The sequence below is a fragment of the Conger conger genome, chromosome 13, assembly GCF_963514075.1.
Source record: "Conger conger chromosome 13, fConCon1.1, whole genome shotgun sequence".
Classification (NCBI taxonomy): Eukaryota; Metazoa; Chordata; class Actinopteri; order Anguilliformes; family Congridae; genus Conger; species Conger conger.
This window is the reverse complement of record NC_083772.1, coordinates 28,815,643-28,837,673: the sequence shown is the minus strand read 5'-3', so window position 1 is coordinate 28,837,673 and position 22,031 is coordinate 28,815,643. Positions and strand designations below refer to the sequence as shown.

General features: G+C 39.3%; 2 protein-coding genes across 2 annotated transcripts; both read left to right on the top strand.

The window, feature by feature from the left end:
* Positions 1-1,161: 1,161 nt before the first annotated feature.
* On the top strand, positions 1,162-9,260 carry LOC133108161 (extracellular calcium-sensing receptor-like). The gene is made up of 6 exons (XM_061217598.1): positions 1,162-1,379; positions 1,800-2,091; positions 3,614-4,408; positions 4,504-4,731; positions 5,140-5,263; positions 8,347-9,260. The coding sequence occupies exons 1-6, from the start codon at positions 1,162-1,164 to the stop codon at positions 9,258-9,260; spliced, it is 2,571 nt and encodes an 856-aa protein (XP_061073582.1).
* A 3,508-nt stretch (positions 9,261-12,768) lies between these two features.
* On the top strand, positions 12,769-21,235 carry LOC133108066 (extracellular calcium-sensing receptor-like). The gene is made up of 6 exons (XM_061217482.1): positions 12,769-12,866; positions 13,091-13,382; positions 13,886-14,680; positions 14,770-14,997; positions 17,320-17,443; positions 20,322-21,235. Exons 2-6 carry the CDS (start codon positions 13,125-13,127, stop codon positions 21,233-21,235), a joined length of 2,319 nt encoding a protein of 772 aa, XP_061073466.1. The 5' UTR covers positions 12,769-12,866; positions 13,091-13,124.
* Positions 21,236-22,031: the final 796 nt, after the last annotated feature.

The following is a 22,031-nucleotide window of genomic DNA, read 5'->3' as shown; positions in this document are numbered from 1 at the left end:
ACTTCCCGTTAGTTTATCTGTTATGTGTTTGTATGTTTGTTTAATAAATATATTTTATTAAACCCCGGTGTCCGTTTTGGAATCGCATAGACATGAGAGCCGAGTTAAAGCAGTCTTTCGAAGAACTTCCAACCTTCAGGTTATCGGTATGTTTAATCATTAGTATTGGTTATTTTAATTATTAATTAAAATACTAAATTTGTGGTTAGATATTCCTGATAATAGTAATTTTATGAGACTGATTACTTCTTGCAGTTATACTGCTACACAACGTTTAACTGGCGCCCCGGTTTCGTAGAGAGTAAAATCCCTGCGTTATTTGGCGGCCCGTGCGAGGACCCTACATAATTTGGAGTCCCGTGCGAGGACCCCTACAGAATTAAGCATCTCAAGTATGCAAAATAAAACATTGAGAAGCCTGAGTACAATGTGCTTTGGACTGACGGAACCAAAATTTCAAAGGTAAGCACTAACAAAAAAACTTTTCATTAAAAATTGTGGCAAATATGTAAATGGTGGGACTTTGTCCCAAACAGTAAAGAGGGCAATATACATTTTTCCTTGGGGGCATTCCATTGGACATACAATCCCATCCTAACATGAGTGGAACTTTAAAACAAAATAATTCCTCAAAAATTCCACTCTTTGATTATATTATCATTCTGACAGGACACTATAAAAAGCAAAGGTCCCTATGTTCCAATACATTAGAGCAGGAGTTTTTTCTTTCAGATATGAGATATAAAACATTTTAAATTCAGCCAATATATAAACTTACAGAGCAAATCAATTTATTTATTTTTACAATTATTTTGACTTGTTTTTCATTTGCCAGGATGCCGTAAAATATTTAGCTCTATCAGCCATCTATTTATGCCTGGTACATATCATTTAATTATTTTCTTATATTTATTATAGTAGGTAATTTCACAACAATGACTTTAATACTTTAATATTGCAACAAAAGGGGCAATGACAAATAAAATCTGGATTGTCTGCCAAGTTTCCGCCCAGTGTTTACATTTGGTATGCCTTCATTGGCAATATAATTTCCACCACCTTGCTTATACTGGGACTCGGCCATGCCTTTGGGAATGACAAATCGATTGAGAATTAAAATGGCTCTATTTAAACCTGGTACACAGCAGTGCTGGATCTGAGATGTGCAGTGGGATGGCACTGCAGACCATTCTGCTGGCACTGACAGTCCTCTGGGCTGCAGCACAGACACCACCATGCAGAAGACTGGGGAGGGCAGCCAAGCCCAGCTTCTATCAATATGGAGACATCAACATTGGTGGAGTCTTCGCCCTGCACACTGAAACAAGGAAAATGGCCATCCAATATACAAGGACACCAGAGCCAATGAAATGTGTACGGTAAGTTGAAGACAGATCATTTAATATCTGTTTGTAATGGTTGTTATTTGAAGGAAAGATGCATGTTTATTATTCATGTTCATGTTCAATGTTCAGTATATGCAAAAAATATGGGCTATGTCCTCCTATATTGTCCAATTTAGAAAATATATAGCCACATTTTTTGACTGTTAAACTGTTCTTTTTATATTCAAGGTTTGTGTATCTGACGTATAAAAATGACCCTTAAAATCACTTTTGTGTGATCAGATTAAAATGATCAGATTAATCTACAGGGTTAAAGTTTTTATCTATATGACCACTTCTAGCACTTGGAACTACTTCCCTCTAGGGTTTTCAGCGCACTGGATATGGTTATGCACTTTGTTGCCAAATGCCTGTAATGTAATGTAAACAATCAACATAATGAATCATTTCTAGAGTCAATTTCAGAGGATTCCGAGTGGCCCAGACCATGATTTTCGCCATTGAAGAAATAAACAACAGAACTGACCTGCTCCCTGGGGTAACTCTTGGATATAAGATATATGATTCCTGCGTCTCTACAATATTCTCGCTAAGAGCAGCCATGGCTCTGATGAATGGTTATGAGGAAACACTGTCTGACACATCATGCTCCACACCACCAGTCGTGCAGTCCATTATCGGGGCAACCACATCAACTAACTCCATTGCAATTGCAGCAGCTGTTGGATTATTTCAAATTCCAGTGGTAAGAGTTCCTTTCTCCTTTATACACATTACCAAGCAGTAACTCACTAAGATGTAACCAAAATATGTATATTTATGTCAATTGGGTTTTGATTTCCTAACCAGGGTTTTCTATTGTGAAAATGTAATAGATAAAAAAGGAAATATGGTGCAATTAAATACTACAATAATACTATTATCAAACGGTTGTCTCATCTGCTTTTAAGAATTGATCATGTCAAACACAAACATTTAATTCGTCCATATAATGTAATCCTAATGACCTCACAAGGTGTTTTCTCGTAAATAATACATTGTGTTAATTATGTTATATATATATCACTCTCTCTTTCTCTCTCTCTCTCTCTCTCTCTCTCTCAATTCAATTATGCTTTATTGGTATGACCGTATATAAACAACTTGCCAAAGCAATTAACAATGAAACAATTAGCAAAGACACAAGACATGAATAATGCACTGCATTGCAATAATATGCTGTATATACTAAAATATACACTCACCGAGCACTATTAGGAACATTTAGACTTTATTACACCTACTTATACATGCGATTATCTAATCAGCCAATTGTGTGGCAAGGGGGTCAGGGGCTTCAGTTAATGTTCACATTAACCATTAGAATGGGGAAAAAACTTGATAGAAGTGACTTTGACCTTGGAATGCATGTTGGTGGCAGACAGGGTGGTTTGAGTATCTCAGAAACTGCTGATCTCCTGGGATTTTCACACACACTAGTCTCTACAGTTTGCAAAGAATGGTGCAACAAAGAACAAAAGACAAACAGTGAGCAGCAGTTCACCTTGTTAATGAGAGACATCAGAGGAGAATGGCCAGACTGGTCAAAGCTGACATCAAAAGTTTTAAATCACCTTGTCTTTTTCTGATTTCATATTTTACATTCTCTGTTTGTAATCAAAGACTTCACATGTAGTCAAAGTGCAGACTCAGAGCTTTTATTAAAGTGTATTTTTTATACATTTTATATATATTCACCATGTAGTAATTACAGCACTTTTTATATGTAGTCCCCCATTTCACTGTTTGAGATTAATTAACATAATGTCAAATAAAAGAGCCATGTTTTGTATTTGGTTGCATACCCTTTGAATGCCATGACTTCCTGATGTCTGTGACCTATCAACATCATCATTATTTTCAAGTTGTCCTACAAGTTGACCCTTGATGCCATTTTGCCAAAGAATTTGTTCCAGACTGTATCAGCATAATTTACAGCTGAATTCCCATAAAGATCCATTCAAATGCATAGACTTTTGGTGTTGCTTGGAGGACAACCTTAAAATAAGATATCCAGACCCGTGCATTCCATATAGTTCGTTACTTTGGCCAAACTTATGCCTTCACAGATATGCTTTCACAAAAATGCCGGTTGCATATTCCATATACCCATCAGAATTTCCTGGTAAATGAAACCTTATCAGTGGCTACTTTAATTACTTGAACTTAATAAGTTTCCCAACATGTTTGAGTTCAGCTATATGTGGCCTTGTCCATTTTGTTTTCAGATCAGTCACTTTGCAACATGTGCATGTCTGAGCAACAGAAAAGAGTTCCCCTCATTCTTCAGAACCATTCCCAGTGACTATTACCAGAGCAGAGCTCTGGCTCAAATGGTGAAGCACTTTGGCTGGACCTGGATAGGAGCTGTGAGAAATGATGATGACTACGGCAACAACGGAATGGCAACATTTATAGAAGCTGCTCAACAAGAAAGCATCTGCATTGAATATTCAGAGAAATTTCACATAACAGAACACGAGAAACTACTGAAGGTGGTAGATGTTATCAAAAGAGGCACTGCAAAAGTAATTGTAGCATTTTTTTCTCAGGTTGAGATGAAGAGTTTATTAGAGCAGCTGACCCTGCAAAACATTACTGGTTTACAAATGGTTGGCAGTGAGGCCTGGATAACAAATTATAATCTAGCAACACTGACAAACTATAGAATACTGGGAGGGTCTATTGGTGTTGCTATCACCAAAGGCAAAATAAATGGCTTAAAAGAGTTTGTATTAAAACTTCACCCCTCACAGCATCCAGGAAATCTTGCTGTTATAGATTTTTGGGAAAATATGTTTCAGTGTTCCCTTATAAATGAAACCAATCTACCTAACGTTAACCCCTGCAATGGATCTGAGAGCTTGAGTGAACTGGAAAACCAATACACTGATGTATCAGAGCTGAGAATCCCCAACAATGTTTACAAAGCAGTGTACGCTGTTGCTCATTCTCTGCATGATCTGCTGGCATGTACACCTCATCAAGGCTGCACAAACAGTGTGAAAACAGAACCCTGGCAGGTAACTCATACCCTTCTTAAATAGCTAATGAAATCCTTATTATGAACAAACGCAACCAAGCATTTCTCTTTGCTGAAATGTGTGTTTCTCAACAGGTACTTATGGCTCTCAAAAAAGTCAATTTCACTTTGGGAACTGGAGAGAAAGTCTCTTTTGACAGAAATGGAGACCCAACTGCCAGATATGAGGTGGTGAACTGGCAGCTTGCTCCTGATGGTGCTGTAGAGTTCAGAGTGGTTGGCTACTATGATGCTTCTTTACCATCTGGTCAGCAGTTTGTGATGAGTCCAGTTAGTATGGTTTGGGCAGGAGGACAAACACAGGTAAATGTTTATTCACTGGACTGATAATCATACATTATATACAGCTGTATTCCTGGATGCAGATTCTAGTACTGATTGAGATAAACAAAATAAACGAGTCCATATGGACCTGGCCCATCAAAATATATTTGGAAAGTACTCATTTACCAGACTGTAACATGTTAGCTGCAAATAAAAATAAAACTAGATTTGAAAAAAATCCTATGTCTGAGGGATTACTATACTGTGGAAAGTCCTGAAGTATAACACGTTAATGTTAAGTATAACAAGTATAATAATCTGTTTCCAGAAGAGTATTTGTTATTTTATAGTATAAAATATTGCATATAATTATTATATTGCATTTACACATCACATTTGCATGTCACATTGTCCAACAGTGTTTTGTGTTTGAAATATGTTGCACAGAAACCCAGGTCAGTGTGCAGTGAGAGCTGTCCCCCAGGCACCCGGAAGGCTGTGCAGAGAGGAAGGCCAGTCTGCTGCTATGACTGTGTGCCCTGTGCTGAGGGTGAAATCAGCAATGCTACAGGTAACCCAAACCAGTCTGTTCTTTATATTATGTTCAATATTCAGTCGAAGCTGTTCACTCTGAACATGAACACATTATCACTATGGGCTCTATTTTCTGGCCGGAGCCTGGCATATTTTGATCTGGCATACTGGTGACTTCATATTTTCATCATGGATTTAGATTATTTCCTCTATTTTGGGACTCAGCGTGCACCAAAGCGGGAGGCGATTGCTATTTTCTTGCAGCTTATTGCAATCTTCCGATCAGAAAGGTCTGCCATTTACCCTTCCACAAAACACTCTGGTCTAAAGCCCAGTCTATGGCAAATTGGCATTTTTGGGCTTTCACATGCAATGCACATGTGAAAAGCCAATTAACAGTTTTTGTGGATTGTATGCAGTTCAGGTTGTCTTTAATACAAATCCCACAAGCAGAGAAAATGCATTTATGATTGACGATTTTTTTCTTCTATTTTAATTTGTATTTATTTGTTTTATTATTGTTTGGGTGTTCTCATGCTACACTCTGATCCTTGGGGTACTGTATTTCATTATTTTTAAACCTTTCTTACACCCATCTGTAATGAGAATCACAAGAATAAATGCAATTATAATTATCTTAATTTTAATTACATGACTGTAGATAAAATGAAAACTAAATTACTGGCACAAATCATGGAGAGACTGCATTTATAAAATGTATCTCTTGGCAATATGTAATAAATGTTATATCAACATGAAAAAATATTAATATTAAAATATAATTACTGGTTATGCGAAACAAGAAATAATCATGAGGCTACACCTACCATTATGTATAGCTTCTTCCCAACATCATTGAGCAGTCTTATACAGCCTATCTTACTTTTAAGAGAACTAAACTACACAGCTACATGCATTATCTGCATTAGTTATCTCATCCCTAGATCATTTAATATCATGCGGTTGTGCTCAATATCAAAGAGACCAAACAACAAGCTATGTTACAATTTTTTTTTTTGTCTGAAGGGCAAGCTATGTCATTAGGTAGCCGAAAAATAATGCCAAATAATCAAGGAGAAATTCACAAGCAACAAGTGCAAACTGCCCATTTTTTACCACCCTAAAGGAAATAGCTCTTCTCAGTATAGTAAGCCTCGCTTTTCTTGTGAATTAATTATTGAAATATATGTAATATATGTTTTCTTTTGATTGAGCAACAGTTTGTGCCAAGTCATTTTACTGCTGTAAATGGGATTATGCTGTCTTCCCTTGTTTTATTTTGTTTAGTAAAGCTTCAAGAAACTGTTGTCAGTATTGATTACTTATAGAATAGTAAGAAATAGTATTGTTTAAACTATTGTTCATACTATTTATTGGAAACGTAATAAACAAAAGGCAATGTTGTGTTTGGGGGGGCGACATGGCTCAGGCAGTAAGAGCAGTCGTCTGGCAGTTGGAGGGTTGCCGGTTTGATCCCCCGCCCGGGCTGTGTCGAAGTGTCCCTGAGCAAGACACTGAACCCCCCAATGCTCCTGACGAGCTGGTTGGTGCCTTGCATGGCTGCCAATCGCCATTGGTGTATGAATGGGTGACTGAGAAGCATCAATTGTACAGCACTTTGGATAAAGGCGCTATATGTGATCCAACCATTTACCATTTACCATTTACCATTTTATTGAAATTTTGACAGAAGAAAATATGTACGCTACAAATTCAAATGGATTTCTCCTATTTATGAGATAACTAACATTTTTTATAAGTGAAGCACCAACTCTACATCTCCCAAAAGAACACCTTGAAAGAAACATCTGGTTAATAGCTACACTCACTGAGCACTTTATAAGGAACACTATACTAATACTGGGTAAGTCCTCCCTTTGCTCTCAAAACAGCCTCAATTCTTCATGGCATGGATGACACAACATGTTGAAAACATTCTTTTGAGATTCTGTTGCATGATTCCAATTTCTACAGATTAATCAGCTGAACATTCATACTGCAAATCTTCCATTCTACCACATCCCAAAAGGGTTCTATTGGATTCAGATCCGGTGACTAAGAAGGCCACTGAAGAACATTGAACTCACTGTCATGTTCATGAAACCAGTTTGAAACGACTTTTGCTTTGTGACATGGTGCATTATCATGCTGGATTATGCACCATTGGCCATGAGAAGATGGGTACATTTTGGCCATAAAGGGATGCACATACACAATACTAAAATACACTGTGGCATTCAAGCGATTTGTGCCTAGAAAACATTGCCTACACCATTACATCACTCCCATCAGCCTGGACTGTTAACAGAAGGCGGGTTGGGACCATGGATTCATGCTGTTGGCACCAAATTCTGACCCTACCATCTCATGCCTCAGCAGAGTAGATGCTTTTCTACTCACCACAATTGTACAGAGTGGTTATTTGAATTACCATAGCCTTTCTGTCAGCTTGAACCAGTCTGGCCATTCTCCGTTGACCTCTCTCATCAACAAGGCCTTTCCATCCACAAGACTGCCTCTCGTTTTTTTTGCACCATTCTGAGTAAAGTCTAGAGACTGTTATGCTTGAAAATCCCAGGAAGTCAGTAGTTACGGAAATACTCAAACCAGCCCATCCCGCACCAACAATCATGCCACAGTCAAAATCACTGCGATCACATTTTTCCCCGTTCAGATGATGGATGTGAACATTAACTGAAGCACTTGACCAGTATCTGCATGATTTTATGCATTACACTGCTGCCACATGATTGGCTGATTACATAATGGCATGAATAATTAGGTATACAGGTGTTCCAAATAAAGTGGTCAGTGACTGTTTATCCATATCCTTGTCTTCTATTGCAGCAATAGGCTCTGGAAATTGACAGTACACCCTGCCCACGGCTCTAAAATGGATTGAAAGTAATTTGATAGGCTATGAATGACTTTTCAAAACACCCATTGATAATATGTTCAGCATAATCCATCCATTTGCCATCTGTGCTGCACACTTCGAGCTGTGCACATTGCCAACATTCAGTAGCCATGCCTAGTGTGCCCACGCCCTGTGCCATTGGCCGCACCATGCACCACAGACCAGAGAGCTTTCTAATTATGGCATTTATTGTTCTTTTGCAGATTCCAATGACTGTATTCACTGCCCTGAAGAATACTGGTCTAATGCTAAAAGAGATCAATGTTTTTTAAAAACTGTGGAATTTCTGTCCTTCCAAGAAATTATGGGGAAAATGTTTGTTATTATTTCCATTTTTGGAGTGTGTTTTACCGCATTTGTGGCTGTGCTGTTCTTTATAAAGAAGGACACACCCATTGTGAAAGCCAACAACTCAGAGCTGAGCTTCCTGCTGCTCTTTTCATTGAAACTATGTTTCCTTTGCTCTCTTACCTTCATCGGCCGGCCCTCTGAGTGGTCCTGTATGCTGCGCCACACAGCATTTGGAATTACCTTTGTCCTCTGCATCTCTTGTGTTCTGGGGAAAACAATAGTGGTGTTAATGGCTTTCAGGGCTACACTTCCAGGCAGTAATATCATGAAGTGGTTTGGGCCTCCCCAGCAGAGACTGAGTGTTTTTGCTTTCACTCTCATACAGGTCCTTATTTGTGTGCTTTGGTTAACAATATCCCCTCCTCTCCCCAATAAGAATATGAAGCACTTCAAAGAAAAGATCATTCTAGAATGTGACAAAGGATCAGCAGTGGGGTTCTGGGCTGTACTGGGTTATATTGGGCTCCTGTCTATATTGTGTTTTGTTTTGGCTTTTCTGGCTCGTAAGCTGCCTGACAATTTCAATGAAGCCAAATTCATCACATTCAGCATGCTTATATTCTGTGCTGTCTGGATCACCTTTATACCAGCTTATGTCAGCTCACCTGGAAAGTTCACTGTAGCCGTGGAAATATTTGCAATTTTGGCATCTAGCTTTGGCTTGCTGTTCTGTATCTTCCTTCCAAAATGTTATATAATATTATTCAAACCTGAGCAGAATACAAGAAAACATATGATGGGTAAAACGGACATGAAATCTCAGTGATTGCCCTCACCAAGAGAATGGGTACTGGACTGCAGAGCTATCTGTGAAATAAGAATGTAATATGTCTTACCTTTCATCATTTTCACAAGATACATAAATGAAAGAAGTTATGTTCATGTGATAGCTGACTCAATTTAAACTACCATCACAGACTACAACTGGTTCATTGTGGCCAAAAAAATAAAACAATCATATTGCATTTATTATATTCAGCCATCTTAAAAGTTCTTGAAGTGAATATTAATACAGTTAAAACATATATTTTTAACAGTGTATAACTTAAGCCCCACGCTAACCCAACAACGGAATTTAGCGAAGGTGAAGTTATCTGCATGCTTGTCCTTCTGGTGTTGCTGAAAGAATGTTCATAGGGTTAATGACTACTATGCAGAGAGACTAGATCAGCCAATAAATGAACCAAGTTACAAAGACAGTAGTACCACTCTGCCTTCCGCTTTCTACTGGACCTGGCTGACCAAGTATCTCCACAATAGGGCCAATAAATCTACCTTTGTTATATCTGACTATTTGAATAATCATGTAGATTAGTTAACTACCTTTGGTAGATCTTATTTATAATTTAGACTTGATTGCTACAGGAATCCTGTACTGAGATGTACTCTCTGAACAATCCTCTGCTGGTACCACCGCATGTCACATCGGCCGTTATGTGAATGTCTCACGAGCTGGCTAGATATCTGCAATCATTTCAGAGGTCGCAGGAATAGCTACTTTTGGGTATGTCTGATTGCAGCTCAAGAAGACCAACATTAGCTATGACTGTTCTTGACATGAATGAACTACCACATGGAGGCGAGTGATTTACTGTCAGAGGTCTACGGATGCAATACACCGTGATACATTAAGCGTAAATTTACATCCTCCCTAGGCCAACTCGAGGGGGTAACCACACATTCTCTGTGTAACATTGAGTGTCAGTAAGGGAAACCACACAAATCAAGTATAACAATTTATTTTACCAGGCAGGTTACTTACTTAATCACATTCAATAAGAAATTAATTAGAAATAAAAGTGTAACAAAAGAAACCAAAGACACCCTGTACATAGAAGTTACGTGCACAGTGAGCGTGGGAGTCTGATTGCATCCTCTCTGATTGCTTGGTTTGGTCTCCTTAAATCCGAAATCAGGCCTTTGATCTTGACCATTAAAATGGGTCCACAATGAACCATCTGGCGTTTATAACCATTTGTAATTAAGAGCCAGGCCTCCCCAGGCAACAAGATTTGATCAGGTGGGTTGAGGCAAATGACTGTGATTGGGACAGATTTCCACATAGTTTTCCCTAGGTTCCTGGATGGTTATGAAACACTGAAACAATCAGAATAATACCAAACATTACTATATTCTGATCTGGGATTGTCATGAAACATCTTTATGCCATATACACTATTTCAGTGCTCCAACCCTGAAAGGAAGGTGAGAGGAGGGGGTGATTTACAGAGGGTTCAGGAAGACAGCTGTTTTGGGAACAATTAAGTTTTCTCCCACAGGCTCCCACCTGTGTGGGTGCTGAGGAGGTGGGGGCTAACGATGTATGCTCCACATATTGCCACTGTACCTGAGGAAGTCAGCAAGCTGATGGTACCAGATTTAATAATTTCCACCTTACATAACTAACACAAATTGATTCTGATATGTTAACTGGGCCTTGCATCTACAGTTTATTCAGCAATATGCAATGATACGACAACATGGGAATGTTCTACAGTGGGCTCCACAATTATTGGCACACCTGACTGCCAATGAAAAAAAAAAAGCAATATGATTTCTGAGATAAACTCAAAATGTTGAACATACACAAATACTGTATTTTGTTCTGTATTCTGTCACCATAGTGATTGAAAATTGCGCAGTTAAAAACTGAATGAATGCAAAAAATCCAAAGGATAAGGACAAAGTCAACGATATTAGAAAGTATTTTTTCACACAGTGAGTGGTCACTGTGTGGAATAGCTTGCCAGAAGAAGAAGTGGAGGCAGAGACACTGAGGGTTTTCAAGACCAGGCTTCGTACGGTGATAGATACTTTCAGGCAAACCAAGCAGTAGGTACATTTACTGGTCGGAAAATATGAGCATTGTTGGGCTGAACGGCCTGTTTTTGCCATTATGTTATGTTTTAGTTTACAGCACTTTTTGTGAATATAAGACATAATAACCCTTGCTGTTCCACATTAACTTCAGATTTCGCTCTGGAAAGTTCAACTGCAGGATAACATTTTCCACAAAAGATACCAGGCGAATATGTCACTTTGATACTGTGACTTAAAAAGGGATCAGTACTGATGATGAAAATTCATAAGACTATTAAGACAACTCGGCAACCAAATGAATAATCATTTTGTGTACTAAATTTTTCATTGTGCATTCACAAAATTTGGTGGCACAACATTTTGCTATGGCATCACAAATTTACATTATCGTTATTTTGCAGTGATATAATAATATACTGATCTTCATGATTTGTCAATAGGGTTCATATAAAGTACATAAAAAGGCTATGATGGCGTAATGTGCCATTTTATAAGTATAACTTTGAGCAGACATAAAGTGCATAACAAATCAATGGGCAAACAGTACTTCCATACAAGCTTCCACAAGGTTCCTCAATTGTGCCTTCTACCCATTTTTTCCCCTGGTTAAACCAACTTCGAATAGAATCCCTCACATGTAATTTCTCAAGTGTTTGATGACATCTTTTTACAGGCCAAACCAGAAGTTTTGTCCCTCAGCAGATATTGTTTTAGCATAAACTAAAGTCTGTGGTTAACATTAGCTTTCATGTTTTTGTTCTGTCATACTAAGCCATGCTATCAAACAAACACTCAAACTACCAATTTCCACAGTCAGAAACATTATTAGAAACCGAAAGACAATTGAAACAGCTGAAGTCAAGGGAAGATCAAGAAAAATCTCAGATTGAATGGCTGAAGACCTGGTGGGAAATGCTCAGAAGAACCCACACATTACTGCAAAAGAGCTGTAGAAAATAGTAGCAGACACAGGTCAAGCAATTCACAGGACAGCTATACAACATACTTTAAACAAAAAAGACCTAGATGGCACAGTTGCCAGAAAGAAGCCTTATATATTCATTGTAAACGGCTTTTTGACCAGGGGTGCCCAAATTTTTGCACACCACGGTAGTGTTGAGAGAAAACAATATACTTCTCTCCATATGAGATAACTCAGCTAAAAAGACTTGAAAATGATCACAGTGTCTGTAATTACTTTTTCTGCTGCACTTGTTTCTGTTACAATTTGCTCCGCCTCAATGTGATTTTCCTGGTCATGCCTTTGCGAGTCACAGATCGATGTAAAAAAAAAGTTCTATTTAAAACTGGTACACTGCAGTGCTAGATCTGAGATGTGCAGTGGGATGGCACTGCAGACCATTCTTCTGGCACTGACAGTCCTCTGGGCTGCAGCACAGACACCACCATGCAGAAGACTGGGGAGGGCAACCAAGCCCAGCTTCTATCAACATGGAGACATAAACATCGGTGGGGTCTTCTCCCTGCACAAAATTCCCAGGGAAATAACCAGCAAATTTTACACCAAACCTGAGCGCCTGAAGTGTTCACGGTGAGATTAATTATTAACATTCATCTGCTCTCTGGTTTAGTGGTTCGTTGAAAAGAACAATTGTGATGGGATTCAAATTAAACAAAGGGTAATATCAATAACATTTCTTTGAGGAAAAATATTTCATAGTATACAACAAGAATATGCAATTACTGTCTAAAACTCGAATCTGCTGGTTAGCCTGTCAAGCAATAATACATTCTGTAATGTCTTTATTTATGAAGAGTTTATTTCAGAGAATTCCGGTTGGCCCAGACCATGATCTTCACCACTGAAGAAATAAATAACAGAACTGACCTGCTCCCTGGGGTAACTCTTGGATATAAGATTCATGATTCCTGTCTCTCTCCAATATTCTCTGTAAGAGCGGCCATGGCTCTGATGAATGGTTATGAGGAAACACTGTCTGACACATCATGCTCCACACCTGCAGTAGTGCAGGCCATTGTTGGGACATCCACGTCGACTAATGCCATTGCAATTGCAACAGCTGTTGGATTATTTCAGATTCCAGTGGTAAGAGTTTATTTTATTCCTTCATACATAGTCCCAAACAGGTAACTGCAATAATAATATGTTCATAAAATATGTTCAGGAACTGTAAACAAGGATTTTCTGTTGTGAACATTTTATTCACAAGGCTGCACAATGGTAAGGACCAATGACTATGAAATAAATCAATGACTATCTATATTAGTCCAAAGCCTAGAATAAACATAGTTGTCCCCTCTGCTCAGATACATTGATCATGCCAACCACAAAACAGAATTATAAAAGATTTCCACTTTGGTGTAGCACAACTGATATGTCCCTTAAATGTACTCCTGATAATTTTGCCAGTGTTTTTTTTCCCCATTATATTTCCATTCCCCCTCTCTCTCTCTCTCACACACACGCACACACACACAAATGCACAGACATGATATATTTGCTTCATGATATGGAAAATGATGATGCTAGACACTGCATCACAGAATTTGCATTCATAGTTTTATCTTTTACTTTACCGTTGTTTACAGATCAGTCACTTTTCAACATGTGCATGTCTGAGCAACAGAAAAGAGTTTCCCTCATTCTTCAGAACCATTCCCAGTGACTATTACCAGAGCAGAGCTCTGGCTCAGCTGGTGAAGCACTTTGGCTGGACCTGGATAGGAGCCGTGAGGAGTGACAGTGACTATGGCAACAATGGAATGGCCACATTTATAGAAACTGCTCAACAGGAAGGGATCTGCATTGAGTATTCTGAGAAATTTTACAGGACTGAACAAGAGAAATTACAGAAGGTTGTTGATGTTATCAGAAGAGGTACTGCAAAGGTAATTGTAGCATTCCTTGGTCTAGGTGAAATGAGCAAATTATTGGAGCAGCTGACCTTTCAGAATATTACTGGCCTTCAAATGGTTGGCAGTGAAGGCTGGATAACTGCAAGCAATCTTGTGACGCCTATGAGTTTCAGAATACTGGGAGGATCTCTTGGCTTTGCCGTCACCAGAGGGGAAATAAATGGCTTCAAAGAATTTATATTCAGACTTCACCCATCCTATTACCCAAATAATACTGTTGTTACAGACTTTTGGGAAGCTGCTTTTCAGTGTTATCTAAGAAATAGATACAACAAGCCTCATAATGCCCCATGCACTGGATCTGAGAGCTTGAATGAACTGGAAAATGATTACACTGATGTGTCAGAGCTGAGAATCTCCAGCAATGTTTACAAAGCAGTGTACGCTGTTGCTCATTCTCTACATGACCTGCTGGCATGTACAGCCCATCAAGGCTGCACAAACAGTGTGAAACCAGAACCCTGGCAGGTAACCAAATAAACCGTTCTTACATAGTCAATAAAACTTAAATTATGAACAAAGCCAACAAATATGTTGAAATCTTTGTTTCTCTTCAGGTACTTAGGGCTCTGAAAAAGGTCAATTTCACTTTGGGAACTGGGGAGCATGTCTCCTTTGATGATAATGGGGACCCAATAGCCAGATATGAGGTGGTGAACTGGCAGCTTTCTCCTGACGGTGCTGTAGAGTTCAGAGTGGTTGGCTATTATGATGCTTCCTTACCATCTGGTCAGCAGTTTGTGATGAGTCCTGTTAGTATGCTTTGGGCAGGTGGGCAAAAAGAGGTAAGTTTTTATGACATGAAAATTATGGTCTGATGACAGCACAGACACATATGGCTGAATCTTATTGAATCCAATATACTCACACATGCAGCCTACATGTTGTAATCATGGATAGGCAAACACACTTGAAAGTGTGGGAGCATTTCACCAAAATCAAAAAAGTTAAATGCGATATGTGGCAAGGTGTTAAAACTTGCAATAAACAATATTCACATACATTATGTAGTTTGCGAGACAGGGAAACACCATTCTCATCAGTTGGTCAGCAGAACAGTCAAATTTAGTGGCTAGCTAAATAAACTCACCTGAGAAGTTTAAATTAGTTTCTAGCAATTAGCAGACATTTCCATAGATGTTATAAAGCTACATGACAACTCTAGCAAATACTTTTTCATACCTAGCATTCAGGTATCACAGCCAAATGGTAGCTAAGTAGCTAACTTTAGCTACCATCCGGCTCTGATAGGAAAGCTACAGGTAGCTAGATATATCATGAACTGCTGTCAGCTAGTATCACATTTCCATTTGCTAATACTACAAACAGAGATGGGGACTCGAATCAGCGACTCGGACTCCAGTCGCACTTTAGTCGCACATACACAAACTACAGACTCAACTCGGACTTGTCAATAAGGACTCGTGAACAATAATTTTGCCAAATGCCATTGTGAAAATGACGAAGTGAACAATGTTACAACTAATTATTATTTTTGCATTATTTATATGAAATATAATCCGTGGTTAAAACACACCCAATGTAGTTTTATGTGCCACAACACATACCTTTCAGTTTCAAACATAGCAACACTTTACACTATGTTTCTAGCAGCATAGCTAACGTTACAGTTCCGCATGTTGTGGCCTTTGGGTTTAAAGAATTAAGGCTCATCCAGTCAAACATCATTATTGCAACAAGCAAAATGTGCAGCATTAAAATAAAAAATGTAGGAGCAACCACATCAAATTTCAGCAGACATTTGAAAAGTAGTTTGGAAAGGTCAGTTTACCAGCACTGGAGCTGATCCCACCGCAGTTCACTGTTGCTTTATTAACGCAACTTGGTTAAGCTGTTGTGTTGGCCAAATGATGTATTTCCGACTCAGTATAATGTTCGTGTCACCATTTAATCAGCATCAGGGAAGCACAAATTTTCTTGGCGTTTTGTTAGCGTCTCATCCCGAGACTGTTCGAGCGTGAAGTCAGTCAATCGAGAGAGGATAGGAGGGTCCTCAGGCTCCTGCAGTTTGATGATAATGTACATCCCCATGCACACACCGAATCCCCACCTCCGTGAGCCAATCTATAGCCTCTGGTGGAACCAGGCGTTGGTGCACAAGGGTACAAGTCCAACAACACCTGGATTATATCTCCTTTCATAATTACAGGTATGAGATTTGTCTCTGGCGTCATGGATGGTGCAGTGGGTAGCACTGTCGCCTCACGGCAAGGAGGTCCTGGGTTCGAATCCCTGTCGGCCGGGGCCTCTCTGTGCAGAGTTTGCATGTTCTTCCCGTGTCTACATGGGTTTTCTCCGGGTACTCCGGTTTCCTCCCACAGTCCAAAGACATGCAGGTTAGGTTGATTGGAGAGTCTAAATTGCCCATAGGTATGAGTGTGTGAGTGAATGGAGTGTGTGCCCTGCGATGGACGGGCGACCTGTCCAGGGTGTATTCCTGCCTTTCGCCAAATGTATGCTGGGATAGGCTCCAGCCCCCCTGCGACCCTATTCAGGATAAGCGGGTTAGGATAATGAATGAATGAATGAATGAATGAATGAACAATGCACAGTGCTCATTCTTGGTGATATTGTCATCACGCAGTTGACTTTAAAGGGAGATGACACTTTGGTTGGTTTATCACTTCACCCAAGACAAACCTATTAATTAATTAAGCCATAGGTCCAGCCATTTTAAACCTTGTGCCTTACCTTACGCTTACCATGCCCTAAATGAACTGGCTTGCAACATGCCATGTGCTGGCCAGAAAACAGAGGACGAAGCTGAGAGTAAAATCTGAATGTAGTGAATCTAACTCACAAATATATAAGAAACTGAATATGAGCCTGTCCCTTAAAATATGTTTTTCACACTGCTTAATTTACCAGACAATACGAGTGGCATACATAAATAAAACAGAACAAAATCCTAAATGTATCAGGGAAGACTATGTTGTGGCAAGTATTGAATTATCATCTGTGTGTCAATAATGTGCTTCTTGATTTGATGATATATAAAAGTATTGTGAATAATTATCAAAGAGTATTTGCAAATCACTTTGTCCATTAGTAGAGCTTTGACTTAAGATTTGAACCATCTTGCACAGAAACCCAGGTCAGTGTGCAGTGAGAGCTGTCCCCCAGGCACTCGGAAGGCTGTGCAGAGAGGAAGGCCAGTCTGCTGCTATGACTGTGTGCCCTGTGCTGAGGGTGAAATCAGCAATGCTACAGGTAACTCAACACTAACTACTCTATTCCTGGATTTCAATCACGTGACCTTGTGGTCACCATATTGATTACCAAATGATGACTTCTTACCTGGGTTAACAGCAGACAGTGGTGAGCTAGCTAACTATTAACTCTGCACAAAGATATAAACATAAATTCGACATTCAGTGTCACATGGAAATGATCGGAACCACTCAGTCAAAGCACGGTGAACAGGGCAATACAGCAGGGAGGCCGGAGGGCTGGAGCGGGGTTTGGACAGAGACGGATAAGGCAGGCAGGGGGGCTGGGCAGAGAATGAGGTCCAGGGCGAGCGAGGCTTGAAACCAGGGGGTCAGTCCAATGGGGATAGGAACAGGGAAGGAGCTAGGAGCTAGACCATAGAAATATAGAAACGTGGAGAGACGGGCACAGCCTGAAGTTGCAGAAACCAATATGCTGGCCAGTCCACTGTAACTGTCAATTTCCCCATAGGCTATAATGAAAAAATTCCTGCCCTTTTCTACCAAACTAAAGTTACAGTCACATTTCCAACCCAGTTATACCCAAAGTACAAAGATGAATAAGAATCAATGCGTGATTTTACTTGATGATTTTATTTGAGACCGAATGTAATGTTTCTGTATTTGTTCTGTATGTTTTCATGTTTATTCTTGTTTATGATTCATTTCCCATAGTACCTGGTTTATGTTTTCCCATTACAGTTCTCTATTGTCCTCCCCTGTTATGTCTACGTCTGAATGTTTATCAGTCTAGTCACTCCCCTGTCTGCGTGCCCCACTATTCGGGTGGTTACGGTAGTTTTTCGGGGTTCAACATTTTTTCTAAAACTCGCGATTCTTACTTCCTGCTTTTTCTTGATAGTTAAATGTTGTAAAGCACGATTCTTACTAACTACTACTAATCTAGGTTTTGTAAAGTACTAATCCGATTAATACACTTACTGTCTGTCTAACTAACTAACTAACAATCACTTTTATTGGGTAGTTTAGAAATATTCACGAAACTAACTCACTAACACTATCTCTTAGTATTTCTGCACTGTTCTATAACTCCGCCTCCCTATGCCATCCCTGATTACTCGTTTAGTTTCAGCGAAGTGTTCGCACCTGTCTCTAACTATCACTACGTCTTCTAACTATGCAAATGTCTACTCCCTAATCCGGAGCCGTATGTTTTGCATGTTTTGTTTCGTGCATCCAGTCCGCGTTTTCGTCTCCCTCCCGTTATTATGTCATTACCCTATTGTGTTTCCCCACCTGTTGTCCATTTGTTTAGCCCACCTTTTCCTCTGCCCCGCCTAGATTGTCACCTTCCCTCTTGTATTTAAACCTCAGTCTCAGTATGCTTCGTTGTCAGAACGTTGATCTTGATAAGTGCCGATTGTTTGTAAGCCTTGTTATAGAGAGTCTTGAAAGACACCCCTTTGCCTTGACTTCGACTTTGCTTTTGCCCTGCTGTACCTTCGCCCTGTGATTTTCTGGATTTTGACCTCTCGCTTGTTTTTTCGACTATTCTTTTGCTTTTCGTTTTTGGCTGTGTTTTGGATCTCTTGGCTTGTGACTACTGACATTAAAACTACTCTTTAGGATTATCCTGTGGTCTGCGTCTGGGTTCCCTGGACCGTACATAACACTGAACATATATAGCCGCTGTGACTGAATATATGACACTGAGTAGTGGAATGCGTAAAATTGATAAATAGGCTACAAAGTAAATGGCCATACAGTAGTTTGACCTTCTATGGTTACTGAACAAGCATTTGTCAGTCACAGTGCGAGTACAGAGGAACTATGATAAGCCAAGGTACTTCTCACTCAACGATGCCTGTAATTCAGTGGCTTCCACTTGAACTAATAGCGACAGAATAGAAAACTTGCTGTCTTACATAGCCACGGATTTGATAAAAATAGCTTTATAGCTAAATACATTAACCCCATGGGCCACAACACTCGCAACACTAACATCACTGGCATTCCGCTAAGCAACATAACTGTTAGCTGATTAGCTCATTATATAGTTTTAATGGGTTAAATGTTAGATTCGATTGCTGTCACTTCTTTGCTTGCTAGCTAGCCTGCCACTGTCAGAATTCACACATTATTGCTAACTGTGGCATTAGCTAGTTTTGCAAATGTTGTATTGTATGTTAAATATTGGACAATATTTTCTTTCTGAGTTTAATTTTCACAATTTTATTATCTGCAGTGTCAAATGCAGCGCTAAGATCTAAGAACACTAATACTTAAATTTTACCAGTCTGTATTTAAATGAATGCAACTAAATTACCCTGTCGGGCGACTTCGGGACTCGAATGGAGTGAAACTGAAATAAACATTTTTTTTGTGGATAACTGGTCATTTGTTCATCCTTGAGTGGTCATCGTAAAGTAATTCGCTTGACAACCAGCTTGTATTGTGTGTTCATGTTGTGCAGTCACCTTTTAATTTGTGGTTTCAAAATGACAGAAGCACAGAACAAAGCATGCTTACGAAGGGCTGGGGGGAGACAATCCGGCACTATAGGAATATGCCGCCCCCTACTTTCACATTTTTGAGAGAAAAAGATGCCAATGTGTTACATATTGACCCCTATTTTTGACTTAAGACAGGTGTAATGAATTCATACTCAATTTAATTTACGATATGTCAATGTCGTAGAACTTTACCAATGGTCTATAGTCATAGCAAAGACATGTATCTTCTGAATAAATCTTCTGGATAAATAATATTTGCAAGAATGTGGATATATTTTTTAATTAGGCGAAAACATCGAAGTGTTTGGATGTTCCCCGGTATCCTCTATTGTATTGCATCAGCTCATTATATTGTACGTGCAAAGCTGTAATAGGGTCCTAATGGTTTTCATTGTTTTCTTTCAGATTCTAATGATTGTATTCAGTGCCTGGAAGAATACTGGTCTAATGCCAACAGGGATCAATGTGTTTTAAAGACTGTTGAATTTCTGTCTTTTCAAGAAATTATGGGGATTGTGCTTGTTATATTTTCCATATTTGGAGCGTGTGTAACTGCATTTGTGGCCGGGCTATTCTTTATAAAGAAAGACACTCCCATTGTGAAAGCCAACAACTCAGAGCTGAGCTTCCTGCTGCTCTTTTCATTGAAACTGTGTTTCCTTTGCTCTCTTACCTTCATTGGCCAGCCCTCTGAGTGGTCCTGTATGCTGCGCCACACTGCATTTGGGATCACCTTTGTCCTCTGCATCTCTTGTGTTCTGGGGAAAACAATAGTGGTGTTAATGGCCTTCAGGGCTACAATTCCTGGAAGTGATGTCATGAAGTGGTTTGGGCCTGCACAGCAGAGACTGAGTGTTTTTGCTTTCACTCTCATACAGGGCCTTATTTGTGTGCTTTGGTTAACAATATCCCCTCCATTCCCCGACAAGAACATGAAGCACTACAAAGAAAAGATCATTCTAGAATGTGATGTAGGATCAGCTGTGGGGTTCTGGGCTGTACTGGGTTATATTGGGCTCCTGTCTATATTGTGCTTTGTTTTAGCTTTTATGGCCCGTAAGCTGCCTGACAACTTCAATGAAGCCAAATACATCACATTCAGCATGCTCATATTTTGTGCAGTCTGGATCACTTTTATACCAGCTTATGTCAGCTCACCTGGAAAGTTCACTGTAGCTGTGGAGATCTTTGCAATTTTAGCATCAAGTTTTGGCTTGCTATTCTGTATCTTTCTTCCAAAATGTTCGATAATATTATTCAGACCTGAGCAAAATACAAGAAAACATATAATGGGTAAAACAGATGTGAAATCTCAGTGATTGCCCTTCATCTTACCTTACATAAGGTTCACAAGATATATAATTAAATAATTATGGTTGTAAACCTGTGTTCACTGAATGGAATATCTTGAGAACCTGACCAAGCACTCATTCTTAACTACCACTAGGGCCTGCAAGTGGTTTGTTTGACTGTGAAAACATTCATACTGCATGCATAATATGAAAAGTTCCTTTATAAATACTGTCAAAATTAAAATAGGTTTAATCAGCATAGGTTTCTTAAACTGAATGAATAAAACCTAGTCAAACAGGTCATATATCTGCCAAATATTAATTGGGATATGTGAACAGGGCCCTGCATCTCCAGTGATGAGCTTATTCAGCAATATGCAAGATAATGCTTAGAAAAAGAAAATTATACGACGACTTGTTCCAAACAGGACACAGAGAAGCGACCGCTTCCACCAGAAGTAAACATCCGTACAATGGCAGTTTTTACCCTGAGGATTGTGGTTTATGATTATGGTTGCTTATTGACTATCTCAGACACTACAACACTCTGATTCATGTGAATTGCACCATTATTTATAGAGAAAAAGACTACAAACTACACAACGCCCATGTTCGGAAGACCGTGTAAGCTCACGGTGGTCTGAACACCTATTCACTCTGTTATGCAGGCTGAGCCGTATAAACCTGCCTGGTTTATTGATCACATATGTACCAAGTTTTTAACAGAAGGAATAAGAGCAAATCTGATCTGGAAGTCATTTTTTGAAAGTTTCACTGTTCAGAACATTGTGAGCTGACTTGCTATTTGGAAGACGCTGAGTTT

What these genes read in the sequence shown, in the direction of transcription:
- LOC133108161 (XM_061217598.1), top strand. Translation starts at nt 1,162, where the DNA reads ATGTGCAGTGGGATGGCACTGCAGACCATTCTGCTGGCACTGACAGTC. An exon ending in TGAAAACAGAACCCTGGCAG is followed by an intron (nt 4,409 to 4,503) that starts GTAACTCATACC and finishes GTTTCTCAACAG; the next exon opens with GTACTTATGGCTCTCAAAAA. An exon ending in GGGCAGGAGGACAAACACAG is followed by an intron (nt 4,732 to 5,139) that starts GTAAATGTTTAT and finishes TATGTTGCACAG; the next exon opens with AAACCCAGGTCAGTGTGCAG.
- LOC133108066 (XM_061217482.1), top strand. Translation starts at nt 13,125, where the DNA reads ATGATCTTCACCACTGAAGAAATAAATAACAGAACTGACCTGCTCCCT. An exon ending in TGAAACCAGAACCCTGGCAG is followed by an intron (nt 14,681 to 14,769) that starts GTAACCAAATAA and finishes GTTTCTCTTCAG; the next exon opens with GTACTTAGGGCTCTGAAAAA. An exon ending in GGGCAGGTGGGCAAAAAGAG is followed by an intron (nt 14,998 to 17,319) that starts GTAAGTTTTTAT and finishes CATCTTGCACAG; the next exon opens with AAACCCAGGTCAGTGTGCAG.